The following is a 15,827-nucleotide window of genomic DNA, read 5'->3' on the forward strand; positions in this document are numbered from 1 at the left end:
TAAAATTTAGAACATAGATGGAGACCTTATGGAAGTTATGTGTCGTGACAAATATAGATTTACAGTGGACCTTTCTGAAATTCAGTTTTTCCTGTGCTCTGTTTGCCTTTACTGCATTGTATGTATTCCGAATATGAATATCATTCAATATCCATTCCAAATATGAGTTATTTCTCTGTAGAGCCAAGGGCCAATCTGGTAAATGCCAAGATACTGTGTGCATATGTGGGTATATATCCACAGAAATGCATTCATAAACAGGCTGTACAGAAAAAAATCAAGGTTATCTTTCAAAAATCAAGTTTTGTAAACTTTAATAAACTTCAGATGTGTTTTAGCTTTTCAGTTGTTTCCTGGATGACCTTTGAAGTCATGAATTTTTATATAAAACAAGGAGATATTTCTATACCTGAAATAGTATGAATATATGTTTTATTCTTTTAAATAATAGGTTCACTACAGAGAGCAGCCTGGCAAAGCTACTGCTGTGAGTGTCACTCCTGAGATAGAGAGAGTCAGGAAGAATCAAGATAATATCAGCTCGGCAAGTTATTTGAATCTTTTTGTCATTCAGATTTTTCAGTCACTGTAGAAATATAAACATGGATATGCTTTTTCTTTTACATTTTCTATGTCAAAGAAATCCAACTGCATCATTCACTGAAGAGATATGGTTTTATTCTTTGAGGACAGGGACTGCATATATGTGCAACAAACATATTCAGGGTTGTCTGATTATTCTTGCAAAAAAATAAGTGGTTGTGTTGGTGTCAGTATTTTTCAAGGAGAGAGTCAGTAGAGGTCAGTCATTCTTTCAAGAAATTTTGTTTCTTGCTACCAAATTTGGGTTGCTAGATTGCAGGAATAAATTGCAGTAAAAAAAAAAAAAAAAAAAAAAAAAAAAGGGAAATGAGAATTTTACCTCAGTGCAAATGTCTTTTTTTTTTTTTTTTGTGATTCAAAGCATGGAAGCCTCCATTCCACTCTGTGACATGCCACTTGTGCTAGAGCTGAGTAGCTCTTAATAGGTCCCATTGCTAAATACTAAAGAGTAAGATATTTCTTGGCTTTTATGGCAATAAAATGTAATTGCTACTAAAGTAGTGTAAGAAGCTGGAGACAATTCTATTAAGGAACAAGGAAAAAGTGCAAAAAGCCTGGTAAAGTTAAGGATAAGACCAGGTTTGTTGCAGTCTGTCCTCAACACTGAAATAACATCAGTGGCAAAGCCACTGCATATGGTAAATAGAAGAGGTTTCATGCAGAATCACTGTGTCAGAAGAGAATTACAAGTAATGAACACTTTAGAATTGAGTGTAGGGGTGAAAAGTAGGTTGGATTTGTCAGGGAATATATCTAAGGACGAAGGGACAGAATCTGACGTTGTAACTGCATATATCTTAATCATGTTCTCAAAATGCTCATGAATATTTACCAAAGTTTATTATTTTTGAGGTGTGTACTTGAAAATAAGAGGAAAACTTCACAACAATTCTAGACTTTAAATAATTTTTTTAATTTGTGAAAATGAAATGTGCTTCGCCAAGTGAATCATTCACTTTGTTTCTCAAGATTTACAGGGATAAATACTCCTCTGTGTTAACGAGAAAGATAAAAATCAACCTATGTTGGCTGTAATTATTCTGTCCAGAAACTGCCTTATATCCAAAAGCATATATAGCTGAATGTATTTTCTGAGACAATTTACTGTTTAATTAAGAAGGCTTTGAAGAATATGCAGTACCATATATTTTTGTTTCTCATATATTATTTCAAACTTACCTATGAAACACAGACACCAAGACATGTATTTTCATGGGTGAGCTTTCTTAGCCAATACATAATCTTAGGGAGGGTTAGACAGTTTCCATACATGATTTTTCTCATCACAAATGCTTGTTGAAATAGATTTGCACAACTCATTTGAGAAGTAATACTTGGGGTGTGAATACAGAAGTAAATTTAAAATATTAAGTAACACAGTGCCCAGGTTACAGTGTGATGTAGGAGCTAAGAGAGGCCATTGGTAGAAGAATTCAACAAGACAGAAAAAACTGTAAGAGTACTCACTACCAAACCAATAAATAGGATCAGCTACTTTCAGTGTTTTAGAATTTTGAATGTTTTTCTTTTCTTATTTTTAACAGATAATTAATCTTGCATGTCTGCTAGTGTGTCATATACCACAAAATAAGCTAATCGGGAGAAATGTGGTGTAAGAGATTCAGCACTTACTGGTGCACAAAACCCAGAGCCCAAACATTCTTTAGGAAACAAAATATTCAGATTCTTGCCAGACACTTTGCTTTGTGCTGCTAGTAAAGACTAGCTATTGAATGGGAGTAAGAAGCCTTCCAAAGGATTAATCCTCTTGTAAGAATTGAATTCCCTGAGCTTCTCAGGTAATCCCAACCTGGAAGCAGACTGAGAACAGACACTGCGTCTGTCTTAGTAAGAAGAAGATAGCTTCTCATCAGCCATACAAATATGTTTTAAGGATGTTCTAAATCACAGTGGTGTTTTCTTAGCACTTATTTTTTGGATGCTAAACGAATGATATGTCATTCAAACAATCACAAATTTCAGCTTTTAAATAAATACTTTCTGTTGAGTAAGTGATTGATGGAATAAATATGCCTTTTGTCCTTACCAATATACAAGCTAATCTATATCTTCACTGTGAAATAATTTACTGGCACATGAATGTAAAGAAAGAAGAGAACTGTTGGGCATTGTGGTTTGGAAAGGTACTGTTGCATAGTGTGATTCTTACCATCCTTCCTACTGTAAACAAAAAATTCACCTGTGCTGTTGTTGCTGTTTTGCAGGTCAAGTACAGCAGTGATCAGAGGCAGATGAAAGGTAGACGTAGTGTGCTTCTAGACACACCTGAGCTAAGGCATGTCAAAGAAACACAAAACAACATCTCAATGGTAGGGTGCTTTCTTCCTATGACTAGAGCGTTCTAAGGAATGGCACTAGACTTCCACTGGATTTTGCCTTCCATTAATATAGGTAACTAATGAAACTCTCTCCTCAGGTATGGAAGGAATATTTTCTTTGTACGCCTGTAGAGGGAGTGTTTGCTAACTGCATAGGAGTGTAATGAACATTTTCAAAATACTAATAAAGTTTTCTAACAGTTAAATGTCTGTTCTTTTGGTTTTTATTTTCTTTAAAAATGTACACACATCATTTGAGCATCACAGTTTCACTGGATTAGGTGACACACTTCACCTTGTGCCTGTGCATGTTCCTGGTTTCTGCGTGACTTTGGTTCTTGGAATGAGTTGTTTTGTGTGCATCAGCTTGTGTGAGAATGTTTGTCAATTTAATTAATTGATGATTAAGTTATTTGTGATGTAAATATGCATAATCAGCAGTACTACCTTTATAACTCTTACTAATACTGGGGTTTTGTTCCAACACTTGGTGCTGTAACACTTTGTACTCTAATGTTCTTTTTTCTAATTTTTTTAAAGCAGGCAGTTTAGAATAACTGTTGTTCTTTCTAAAAACCTATTTTTAAAGCCAGCTGACATATGATTAAAAAAAAAGAGCAAAATATAAATTTTGTATGATACTATACAAGTAGTCAAAATTATCAGTGACTGAAAATGCTTGAGCTCTTTAGAACTACTACTGCTGGAACCTTTTTACTGACAGGTGTATTTGTCTGCATCACTAGACAGCTATCTTGTTTTAGAGAAGGGAATGGACCAGATGACCTCCTGAGGGCAAGGCTGTTTTGTGTCCTATGTAAGAGTAAGATGATGCTTTGCTGCTTAAGCTAGTGCCTAATTCAGTGTCAATGGAAAAGAAATGCAAAATTGATAATAAAATATCAGAAAAACTAGTTAAGGTGATATAATATAGTTGGCTGGCCATCCAGCCTATCTCATGTGTATAACAATTCTGTTGTGGTTCAAAGTCAAAGACTATAAGTGCCTCATAAACCAAACATATATGTGTTCCTGCACAGAATAACTATTCGATGTCAATGGCAACCTGGGGAAAAATGTAATTCTCCTTGTTTTCCTAGGTAAAATATCACGAAGATTTTGAGAAGACAAAGGGCAGAGGCTTCACCCCAGTGGTAGATGATCCTATAACAGAGCGTGTACGGAAAAACACCCAAATTGTGAGTGATGCAGCATATAAAGGTGTGCATCCACATATCGTTGAAATGGACAGAAGACCTGGAATAATTGTTGGTAAGCTGTTAAATACTGTTGTTATTGAAAGCATGGTGGGGAAGATAAAAGCCCCTGTTTGCGCTCTCCAGATTTCATTTTCTCTCTTTTCTCACCATAAAACTTATAGTTGAACTGCAGGTTCCATGTCAGCTTCTAGAGAAATCATAATGGGAATGAATGGAAGGTATATTATCATTTGCTCTGTAATTTTAAAAAAAATATATGGATATTTGTTACTATTATTTTAAATTTGAATTTTGTCTCTATAAGGAATGTCAAAATATCTCCAATCTTAAGATTGTAATCAGAGAAGAAAGATGATTAAAACTGATTCTGCAGGATTTCAATGTTTAAATATTGGAGGCCAGTTTGAAATTTCCCCTTCTGTCAATCCGTAATTTCTCCAGAATTGCACATACCTATTATCTCGTGTTTTACAATTCCACACAGCTTTAAAAACATCTGAAGCTGTAATTCATCACTAACTCATTAGATCTCTGCTAAGTCAAGTACCAGTGTTGAAAAGTGATGTTCTGAAAGATGGTCCAAGATAACGACGAGTGTTCAAGAGGTAGAATAGGTTAGATTTATACCTAAAGACAGGTACTGCATAAACATATTATTTGGATTAATAGTTATGAACTCTATTGAAAAGTTGAAGGGGATATTTGAAATTGCTTAAAAGTCAGCAGGTCTGCCATGGCAAAGGAAGCAGTAATAAATTTTCTCTTCCCATTTCCTTTTGTTTTGGTGTGTCCCATTTCTGTTTTTCTGTGCTTTGCAGCCATGTAGACCCCAGAGGATCTGCATACAAAAAACCACACTGAGACAGCACTCTAAAATTCTTCATATGTAGTGATAACAGAGAGGCTTTAAGTTTGCCTCTCAAAAACCAGAGAAATTGCAGGTGAAATGGATTAAATTGTGGATCACATAGGCCATCCTCCTGCCTAAAGCAAGGTTCACTGTTACTCCTGGCAGATGCTTTTTCAGTCCGTTCCTTAAAGTCTCCAAATAAGTTTCCCCCACATAAGGAAGTATATTTCTTTCCTTTATGTGTCTGTAGCTACAGTAGCCTAATATGAGAAGGGGTTTCCTAAAAGTGTGTGTTAAGAGAGCCCTGCCCAGGGCAGGTGCTGATCATCTTCCATCACCTTCATAGTTGTGGTGCAGCCAAAGAAAAAGAGAAAGGCTTCTGTAAAATAGCAGTGTGACATTCAGTTTGCAATTTGCTTTTTAGTGTGTGCTACAAACCTCCTGCTCTCTGCTGCATTGCATGTGTGCTGTAGCCCCATGTAAGAAACCTGTGTGCAATCCCATGTTCAGCAGCTGAAGCCTTGCTAGCACAAGCAGATTGGAATGAAGGACATCCCTGAGATAGATTCTTGGGCTATAAGAACTGAAAGATTAGTACTACTTATCACCTAAACATACTCCAGTATCAAAACACACAGAAATTCTCAATTTCCTGTGCCTGCCAAACAGCAAAAATTGTACTACTATTTAAAGGAAAAAGACTATGACAGACTCCAAGTATTTCAGCTAATGCTTTTTTTGGAATAAAATTGTAATTACAATATCTACTTGTTTAAAAAGAAGCAGTGAGCTCCCTGCTCGTGAAATGTCCTTGGCAGCTTAAAAAAAGTTGCGAACTGAAAAACATACTTATGGCTCTCAAGAGTATTTTTTGTCGCTGAAAATTGTTCAGCCAGTTAGGAAAAGTGTGTCAGAATCCCTCTGGTTGATTTTTAATGTATGTTGGTGAAGCTAGAGCTACTCTTTCAAATGCCTAGTTACTAAAATTAATGACACTCCTCTGGCAAATAGGCACTAATTTTAACCCTACTAAGCCATTCTATACCCATCAAGATAAATTGATGTTGGTGAGCATTGGATCTATTACTAAAGAGGAACCACAATTCTCACATGAATATAAGGGTATTTTACCTTGGCAAAAGTTACCAGGGAATTAAAACTGATTTGTGTTATATCTTGCCAAGATTCTGATTCTATGTATGTTATTTCAGATTACAGAAATGGATAAAATCAATACAAATCAATGACTCTTGCACTGGTGCTGCCATGAAGCCATACTTACATTTTCACTTACTAAGGCATGATCCAACAGGACAAGCTGGGCATTCACCAATTCCCCTACCCCTTCTCATGCCTGTCAGTACTTTATGTAGGTGCATAATTTATCTCCATTAGGACTAACACATAGTTTATCATAAGATTTTGTGTTGGCTTTAATTTATCTTGGCAGGAAGGAGTTAGCACTACACCTCACCTTATGGGAGCTGTAGTAGATAATGTATAATGTACATACATTGAATATATTCTAAAGCCATGGGATTTATTTTGTTAGCTCTGTCTGTTCTTTCCATTGCATCTAGGCTGTTAATCATTTGAAACATGACATATTTGGGGTCCTCACAGTCATACTTTACCTACCAACCCTTTACTTAGCTTGGTACCTCTGAAACCAGCAGAACAAAGTTGGGAAGACAGTTTTTTTCCTACTTCCAGTATATGGAGTAAATCTTGCAGCCAGGTCTGCCCAAGAAGAAACTCTATAGTAAAAAGGTGTGATCGGGTAGATTTGTGCTTTGACTGATTATATTTTACATCAAGGTTTTATTTGAAACTGAAGAGATTAAAAAATGTATTAATTTTAGACATATAAGATAATTTAGAATTATTTGGATTGGAAAAGAACATTAGGACCATCAAATGCAACATTAACCCAGGACTGTCAAGCCCACCACAAAACCATGTCCTCAAGCATCATGTCAACACAACTTTTAAATGTCTCCAGGGATGGTAACTCAGCCACTTCCCTGGGCAGCCTGTACCAGTGCTTGACAACCGTTTTGGTGAAGAATCTTTTTTAAATATCCAATATATAAACCTCCCCTGGCACACTTGGAACATTTTCTCACATCCTGTCACTTGTTACCTGGGAAAAGAGACCTATTCCCACATCACTACAATCTCCTTTCAGGTATTTGTAGAGAGTGATAACATCCCCCCGAGCCTCCTTTTCTCCAGGCTAAACACCCCCAGCTCCCTCAGCTGCTCCTCATCAGGCTTGTGCTCCAGACCCTTCCCCAGCTCCATGGCCCTTCCCTGAACTCTCTCCAGCACCCCAATGCCCTTCCTGAATTGAGGGGCCTAGAACTGAACCCAGGATTTGAGGTGTGGCCTCAGCAGGGCTGAGTACAGGGGGATGGTCACTGCCCTGCTCCTGCTGGCCACGCTGTTGCTGATCCAGGCCAGGATGCCATTGGCCTCTTGGCCACATGGGCACACAGTGGCACAGTTCAGGAGTGGGCATCATTTTATCCTGTGGTAGATGTGTATAATGCAGATTTCTACAGCTGAATCGCCTCAGTTCATTTTTTTGCTATTAATTAAGAAAGATAGATGCTTTTGAGGTTATGTGAATTAAGCAATTAGTAGAAATTTATTTTGGATGAGCTATGGCCCTGATTCTTCTTATGCTCATATGATCTCTGCTGTATGCAAAGGAGAGTCTGTAGTGTCTCTGTCAGCTGTGGAGCTGTATAGTGCCAGCTGTCAGCTATAGGGATACACACTGCAGCATCTGCACACATAAGGATGCTGCTGGTGAACTGGGGAAATAATCTTATAGCTCTGATGACTTTGCTTCTGCTACCGGAAGAGACTCTAACATGTGATATTTAACTGGTTTTCATTTATTTAGACTTAAGAACATACTATGGTCCTGTTTAGAAAATGTAAAAAAATTGAGAGCAAAAGTCTCATTAAAGTAATGTCAGTGCTTAAAATGAATACACTAAGTTCTTTTAAGCAGGAAATTAAGCTTTCTGATCTCTTGGGGTGAATATCTAGATATATTGGCTAATTTCTAGGTAAAGGAAATTGATTGCTGATTGTTAAAGCTCATTCCTTTCATGCTTTTACTTCCTTTGTTGTTTGTCTGTCTTATAATTCCTATGCTTTGGAAAAAGATCTTAAAGTTTGGCGCACAGATCCTGGCTCCATCTTCGACATTGATCCTCTGGAGGACAATATTCAGTCTAGGAGTCTGCATATGCTTTCTGGTATTGCTTATATTCTGACTTTTCCCCAATTCAGCTTTTCATGTTTGCAAAACTAAGTCGATACTGTAAATTTTCAGGTCAATATGCCAGCCATATGTTTTATAAGCATGCTTTCATATATGCTTACAACTGTTGTAGTTTAAAAGCAGTGTTTTATAGGAACTTCAGCCATAATCACATGTGGAGATAAGAAATAGTGAAATAAATCTCATCTTAAACAACTTACTCATGCCACTTATAAGTAGCCTTTTAAAAAGCATTGACCTACTTTGTCCTTGCTATAAGTAGAATTTCCAAATAGTTGGACCTTATAAAATTTCAGAGTTATAGAAAGTGACCTATTTATGAAATTGATTTCTTTTCCATGCACATTTTGCCTATATGGCATGTGAGTTTATGCTTTGTTCTATTATTTGCTACTCCAACACGTTCATAATTTTAGGCTAGATGGAAAAGGAGAGAGAGTAATGTAATAACAGGGAGCAGGTTTTGGCTTTACAAGTTTATTGATTCTTTTCTTGTGTAGGAGTGTTTATTTTGAATGTTGAATTTTTCACATGCATTTCCTTTGCTACTTTGGAACTTTAAATATTCTTTTGAACAATATATAGATGTATTTCCACATGCATTTGAATGCATGCTGGGATAAAGGAATAATTTGATTTTCCACTGGAAATTTTTATATTCTTCATCTTTATCCCTTCTCTTTCTGGTATCTCAATACAACCTTCCATTTCTGCTGTTCTTTTAAAGCAAAGAAGAAACTTAGTTGTGTTACATATTGAAGCAAGCTTTGGAACTAATGGTGTGAAGAATTTACTTTTCTCTAATTTTAATGCCATCAGTGTATGAATAGCAATGTTAGCAGTGGTGGGGTTTACGTTGTTACTTGTCTTTGCACTTCTGTCATCTATTTACTGTGATATTCTTTATTTCTTTCTACCTTTGTAGAAAGAGCAAGCCGTTACAGTAAGCAGTATTTACATTCTACCAGTCTGGGCGATTATAAATCAGATGGCTCTGACACGAACCCTACCTTTTCTTACTGCAGTGAGATAACAAGGCCATCTGATGAAGGAGGTACCCTTTATTCCCACCTTTTTCACTAACAACACTGTTGCAGTGTGTTGAGACTTCACTGGCGTGTATTAACTCCATATCCTTGTGTAGTCACAAGCAGAAAGGTATTTGTAAGCTATTACCTGATTGATTAAGAAAGAAAAACAAGACTGCACAGTTTCTGTGTGCCATATCATTCCATTGTGAATTCTCTTTCACAATTTTGGTAATGCTGTTGGCTCCAAAGCCCTGTTAACTCCTATTTACAGTGCTTTAAAGAAGGTGTGCTGTGTTTTTGCAAAATGTATATGAGCCTTGTTTTATTTTTTCTCTTGAATGACACAATACTACTGAATGAAAAAAATATATTTACCTTGGAATTTTCAGTGGGTAAATCAAGCATAGGATCGTAATTTAGTGACTAAAGTACTTTTTCCCATGTTCAACCGTGTGGGTTTTTTTGGCTGTTTTTATCTTTAAAAAAACCGAAGGAATTTTATCATGTTCTCTCTTTCTCACATAACTAAATTTTCTCATCCTCTCAGTGCTTTGAGAACCAGGGTTAACATTCAGCTAGGAAGTTTATATAGTGTGTTATGGTTTAACATGGATTGTTATTAGAATACTTTGACAAACCTGCATTCTCAGGTACAAACCCACATCGTGTACCTGTTTGATGCTGTTGATTAGAAGAAAATTTAGGAAAATGATGAATAAACATCTAGTCATCCTAGTGGCATTACAGTAAGCACTAGACTTGACTGATGAATTGAAAATATTCTGAATCATTGCATTCTAAGTAGATATTTTTTTAAAATAGTGATTTCTGCATCTCATTCGTGAAAAAATGGTGCATTGAAAAGGTTATCCAAAGGGTTACTTTTATTTTTCTTGTAAGAAACCATTCAGTTGCCTACACAACATTAAATTACCCATGCTTTTGGAAGATTTTAAAGCATCTTAATTGTAGACTGCACTTGTTTATGTTCTCCCATTCACTGGAGTAATATGTTACTGTGGTGGTTGTTGCTTATGCAGTCTGTGTTTTAGGTGCTGTGTAAATACATACAAGCACCTCTGATTAAGAATGGGTGGGGAGAGGTGTTCAGACTGAAGTGCTTACTCTGAACAAAGATAGGAACACATCTTTGACAGGAATGTACTGCCTTTTATCATGTCTGACTATCATTATCTGGTATTTAAACTAAATTCTCAACTCTTTTGATAGATGATAGCAATAACTAATATTATGTTGTTTTTTCTCTTCCTGTGATGATGCAAAGTGGGCTTCACAGTCCAGTGCACATTGTTTGTCTATAGCTGTTCTGATCTTTTCTTTGGCAGTATTCCAAGCCACTTCAACACTGTTTTGTCAGCTTGATTTGATTTTTAACAGATATTTTTTACTACTTGCCATATTGAGAATGTGAAATGGGCTTTATTTTCCTGGTTGTTCTGGCACTAATAAGCTTGCTTTTTTGGGCTCTATTTGAATCTATTGTTGTGTCTTGAATAGATCCTCCCCAAGATCAACATATTTTAGCTAGAGATTTTTTCTGTTGTAACCTAGCTGGCTAGCCAGGATTTGAGCATCTGTAGACAATTCCCATTGCAGGGAAGACATAAGTGGCACAGCTAAATAACTGAACATAATGTTAATGATTTACAAGAAAAGGCCATTTCTGTGAACACACTTACAAAGAGCCAGCAGAAGATAGCATCTTTGGCCAGAAATACCAATCTTTTTCATCCCGTCATTTTGCACATAGCCACAAGACAAGTTTGCCCATGATCTTTATACAATGTCTCTTATACCATAAATGAAAACCAAATCTATTTTGGTGAGGTTCCATGGCTGTTTCTTGTGGAGTTTGTACTTTTAGATCAGCAGGGTTTCTCATTGGCAATTTCTCTATCTGCTGGCATGCCAACATGAAAGACATTTGGAGACCTGTAACCAATCTTACAATCGCTCAATTGGCCTTGTCTCATCATCTTTCATATATTTCTGCATTGTTCAATTCCTACTTTATTTTAGATACCTTTTCTGATATTTGACACACAATTCAAACCTTTGCCTGCCACAGTTGGTGGAATTGTTCCTTACATACCTCTTCCCAGCCCTTAGCTGGGTCCCTGACTTAACACCATATGTTTAAAACTTATTCAGATCTAAGTAACTCTCTCTTCTATTGGGGAATTTCAGTAATAACATCACAGGGAAGCTACTAACATTGTTCATTAGAATTGCTTTTTTCTATTTTGTTCCTTGACTGTTATTTTAGATGATTATGTTGAGCTGAACCATGTGTCCTTCTCAGGGAGCTTTCTCTACAAAATCTGTAGATTTTTGCATGATGTAAATCCAGAAAACTCCTGTTCTCCCTTTTAGAGTCTTGCAAATAAAAATGAATAGGAAACAATTGTTAACACTTTCCAGAGAGCTGGTGCAGGACATGTGCTTTCATTTTAACAATCTGTTTGAAATGACTTTGCAACTTTGTGTCTTTTTTTTACAGCTACTTTCTGTGATTGTTTTTCAGGCTTGACTTAATTACTTCAGGGTATCTTTAAAGATTTTTGCCACACTGAACAGAAGGTGTTGCACTAGAGCTTCTCAGTCTGCTAAATACTTTGTAATTAGTTATTGCCTACAAAGATTATCTTTGTACCTGCAAGGCGTTCTGTAGGACTTCACTGAAACACTGGGTGCCACTTTTTTGCAAAAATCTCCCTGGTAGTGAGTCATTGTTTTCAACTTGGCTGAAAAGGAATAGAAGCTAATGATTTCTCACTTTTAGTCTGCTTTTATCAGTGATGTTGCAACTTCTCAGGCATGGAACCCTTTATTTTTGGGAAGGTTTTTCAGAATATTTTCTTCAGAAGGAGTGGTTGAGATACATGAGGTTCAGATTTATTTTTGTTTATAAACACAGACCAGTCTTTTCTCCACAGAACACTAAGAAAAAGCAGCAAAGTTTTGAACTTCAGGTCTCTCTTGACAGCATTCTGTCTGAAAAATATCTCAACTGTTGTGTTTTGGATCTTATTTAGATTCTTTATAAAGTCTTTTCTGTCCTGATTTTCCATGCAGCCTTGTACAGTGGTTTTCTCCCAGTCCTTTCCACACTCTCTCTTGCTGCCCTTCCTTCCCTTCAAGTAAAGTTCCACCCTGTCAGTTTGCATTCAGGCTCCAGGAGAGAATGATTTGGTTCACATGGCTCAACACCTCTGCCAATCTGGCACTATGTCTAGTTGAAACCTTCAGGGCTGGTTTTCTCCTCTTTTCCGTTTGACTTTTTCTTTTTTTTTTAATTCTTTGATTTGCTCCTAATGTTTAATTTGTGTGCACACCTTTATCTAGGTGTGTATCAGCATATAGATATGATGCATATATTTTTCATTACCATAGATTCAGACTTTTCAGTGTAAGTTGCTATTTATTTTCATTTTAAATTGTGTGTAGTCTGTAGATGGAGAAAAATAAGAGTTGAGTATCAGTTCATTTTCAGTTATGGATATGTTGTTACTCTGGTGAGGGAAAAACATGGTTTCTTGGTTATTTTCTATGACATCATCATATTATCTTAAATGATACCTAGAAATCAGTGTGTTGGAGATGGAAATCAGTTTTGCTGTACTCCCAAAAACATGTTATGTAGGAAACCTTAGTGGATATTAGGACAATATTTTCAAGAGCCTTTTATTGTGTTTTAAATGTGCTGAAATGTCATGTCTTTGTTTGGAGCCAGCATGTTACTAGCTGGCTGCAGGTGTGCTATTTTCACTTGTCTCCTTCAGCCCAAGTTCTTCAGACTCAGTTCACCTGCTGCCACCAGACAAGTACTGAGAATTAGCATAAAGGAGCCTTGAAATGAGTTTTAGGGTCTTCCTTTTTTTTGTTTAATGAAAACAGTCTGCCAGCAGCACTCAAGTCTCTATCTTTGGTTAGTTATCTTCTTTTACTCATACTGGCAATCCAAATACAGATTTCAAGAAACCATGAAATTCCACTTATTTTTTTATCAGCCTTAAAAGTAACTTGTAGATTGCTATGAGAACTGAAAATTTTTCTTAGATACTTCATTGATATTACATAACAGAAAACCAATCTGGAAATTGCTGCAAACAACCTCTGAGGAATAAATACAGCAAATGGGCATTGCTGTCAATTAGACTCCAAAGTCTATGAAGACTGAAGAAATGCTTCAGTCTGTTTCTTAAAGTTTTGAAGTCTTTATCTAGCTTGGAGTGAAAGTTTAATCAATGAGAAAGAGTAAGTCCTTTCATATCTCTCCCCAGTGGCATGTCCTCATATGAAGCTTCTGAAGAAGAAAGGCTCCAGAACAGCTGAGTCTGCTCCCCTCCCTTCCTTTAGACTCCAGGGATTATCTTCCTCCTTTCCTCACCGAGGCAGGAACACATTGCAGGCCAGAACTAGAACTGCTGTTTGACCTGCAGTGTGAGCACAGCCCTGCAAAGAGCAAACACAGACCTTGTGTGTTGTGTGTCACTGGCTGCAGCCTTGTTCTGTGTTACAGCTCAAGGAGAGCCCTTTAATTCCTCAGTCCAACACTGACATTTTAAACATTAATTTCAAGGATGTCTCCTTCTCTCCCCCTAGCACACACCAATATCTGTAACTCTGTATGTAAAATGATTGTAGGATTTGCCTGAGGCTTTGGCACCCACACATACATACCACAGAAAATCCTAGGACAAGGAACTTAGCTGCTGCTTCTGCTCCTGGGTACTCTGGTCAGAGGACTACAAACTACTCAGATAAAATGGAAAAAATCCCTCTTGTAGTTCACATGCTGGAATTGCAGATGTTTTCCAGTATGTAGGCCAAGGACTCTCCTTGCATTGGGATAATGGTCATAACTCTTCTCCTGTGCCAAGAGCTGAAAGAAGAAGAGGAAAGAAAACCAGAAATTGCTCCCTTCCTTGCTCTGTCCTTCCCACGAAGTTTAATAAAAAACCCTTTGGTTTTGAGGTTTGGAAAAGTCACGATTAGTAAAAGACAAGTCAAAGAAAAAAGGAATAATATCTGACTGCTCTTTATGTTGTAATAGAGAGATCTGTCTTCCGTGTCCAGTTGCAGCTGTCAGGAATAGAGGGCAGGAATATTTCATTCTTCTCTGTATTCATATTCAGCTGCTAAGCTCTGCCATTCTGAGGAGGTCAAGCAGAATGACACAGCAGTTATATTTTCTTCCCTTGTCAGTCAGGGCAGGATTGTTCCTTTTTGCTGGGCAGCTGAACTCTGTTTCCGTAGTGTTCCCCAGAGTCCAGTAATCAAACATGGCATTCAGAGGGAGAGGAATTGTACAGTTCACGGGAAGAACTGTAGGCATTTGTGAGTTTCTTGTCCCCTTTCGAGTCTGTCAGCAGGCTGCCCTGCCACAAAAAGCTGAACACATCAAAATGATGCTCTCTGTCTACTCTTGGTACCTCTTGGTGAGGGTCACATTGTCACTTCTCTTAGCCACCAGACTCTTAATATGTTTCTGACTTTTTTGTATTTTAGACTAGATGGTACTTTGGTTTTCCTTCTTTAACATGCCAGTCCCCAGCAGGTTTGCCAGCCTGAAAGCTGATGTGTGGGAAAAAAGTCTTCTTCCATCTTGGTGATCAGGTGTTTTTCTGTTCTTAAGTGTGTAATGTACTGCAAATTCTTGCAGTCAAGTAATAAGTAACTTACCCACAAACTTCTGTGACATTTTTGAACTTGACTAACTAGTTCTCTTGTATGTTATACATACAGAAGTGCAGAAGAAGGAAAAGTAAAGACAAAGTTAGTTGTAAGAGTTTAGATTTTCAAATGTTAGAAACAGGTTGAGTACGTTCCCTACACATGTGCTAATTTCTATGTGTTTACATGATTAGAGGATTTCTGACTGCTTAATATATAATTTTGTCCATTTCAGCCTTTTAAGCCATGTAAGTATAGGAATCCAGAAAGGCAATGGGAATACCTTTATGCACTATCTTGTGCATTATCAGTTTTCTGTCCTACACTGGGCTATTGGACTTTTAGTGTCCTCTGCTGAGTGCTTTGTTAATGCAGTACATGAGAGAAATTAGTCCAGAAAATTATACTCATTCTTTTCCACCACAAAGAGGTATTAACTATCTGTAAAACCTGATTTTTTAACATAAAACTTGAAAATTCATACAGTACTTCAAGTGATTGCTTGGTTAAATTTTAAATAAGGTCTGGTTTAGGGTGCTGAGAATCAAACTAAATATTCCATGCTGGTTGTAATACATTAAGATATAAATCATTGATTCATCTGAAAGCACATTTTCATTCAGTGTGTGTTCACTGAGGATGAGTTAATGTTCCAGGGAGAGCTTTACATTTCATACTTCCAAAATATTTTTGCTTAGATTCCTTATGCCTGTCTTTGATTCCCATGCTTCTCTCCCACACTTTTGGCATCTGGCAGCGTCCAAAGACAATCCCCACACATCCAGGTGG

At 37.0% G+C, this 15,827-nt stretch overlaps 1 protein-coding gene across 25 annotated transcripts in view; it reads left to right on the forward strand.

The window, feature by feature from the left end:
- NEBL (nebulette) overlaps nucleotides 1–15,827 on the forward strand; it is a 248,738-nt gene that overhangs the window by 211,091 nt on the left and 21,820 nt on the right. For 21 of the 25 annotated variants that reach the window (XM_088160688.1, XM_088160674.1, XM_088160666.1 and 18 more), the window contains 3 exons: nucleotides 451–544; nucleotides 2,829–2,933; nucleotides 4,043–4,214. In XM_088160688.1, the coding sequence (XP_088016814.1) occupies nucleotides 451–544; nucleotides 2,829–2,933; nucleotides 4,043–4,214 (371 nt within the window). Of the gene's footprint in view, nucleotides 1–450; nucleotides 545–2,828; nucleotides 2,934–4,042; nucleotides 4,215–8,191; nucleotides 8,285–9,235; nucleotides 9,402–15,827 lie in introns of those variants that run through there. The other 4 variants (XM_088160719.1, XM_088160694.1, XM_088160726.1 and 1 more) reach the window with 4 other exon arrangements.

Source organism: Sturnus vulgaris, chromosome 1 (assembly GCF_052056855.1).
Source record: "Sturnus vulgaris isolate bStuVul1 chromosome 1, bStuVul1.hap1, whole genome shotgun sequence".
Lineage (NCBI taxonomy): Eukaryota > Metazoa > Chordata > Aves > Passeriformes > Sturnidae > Sturnus > Sturnus vulgaris.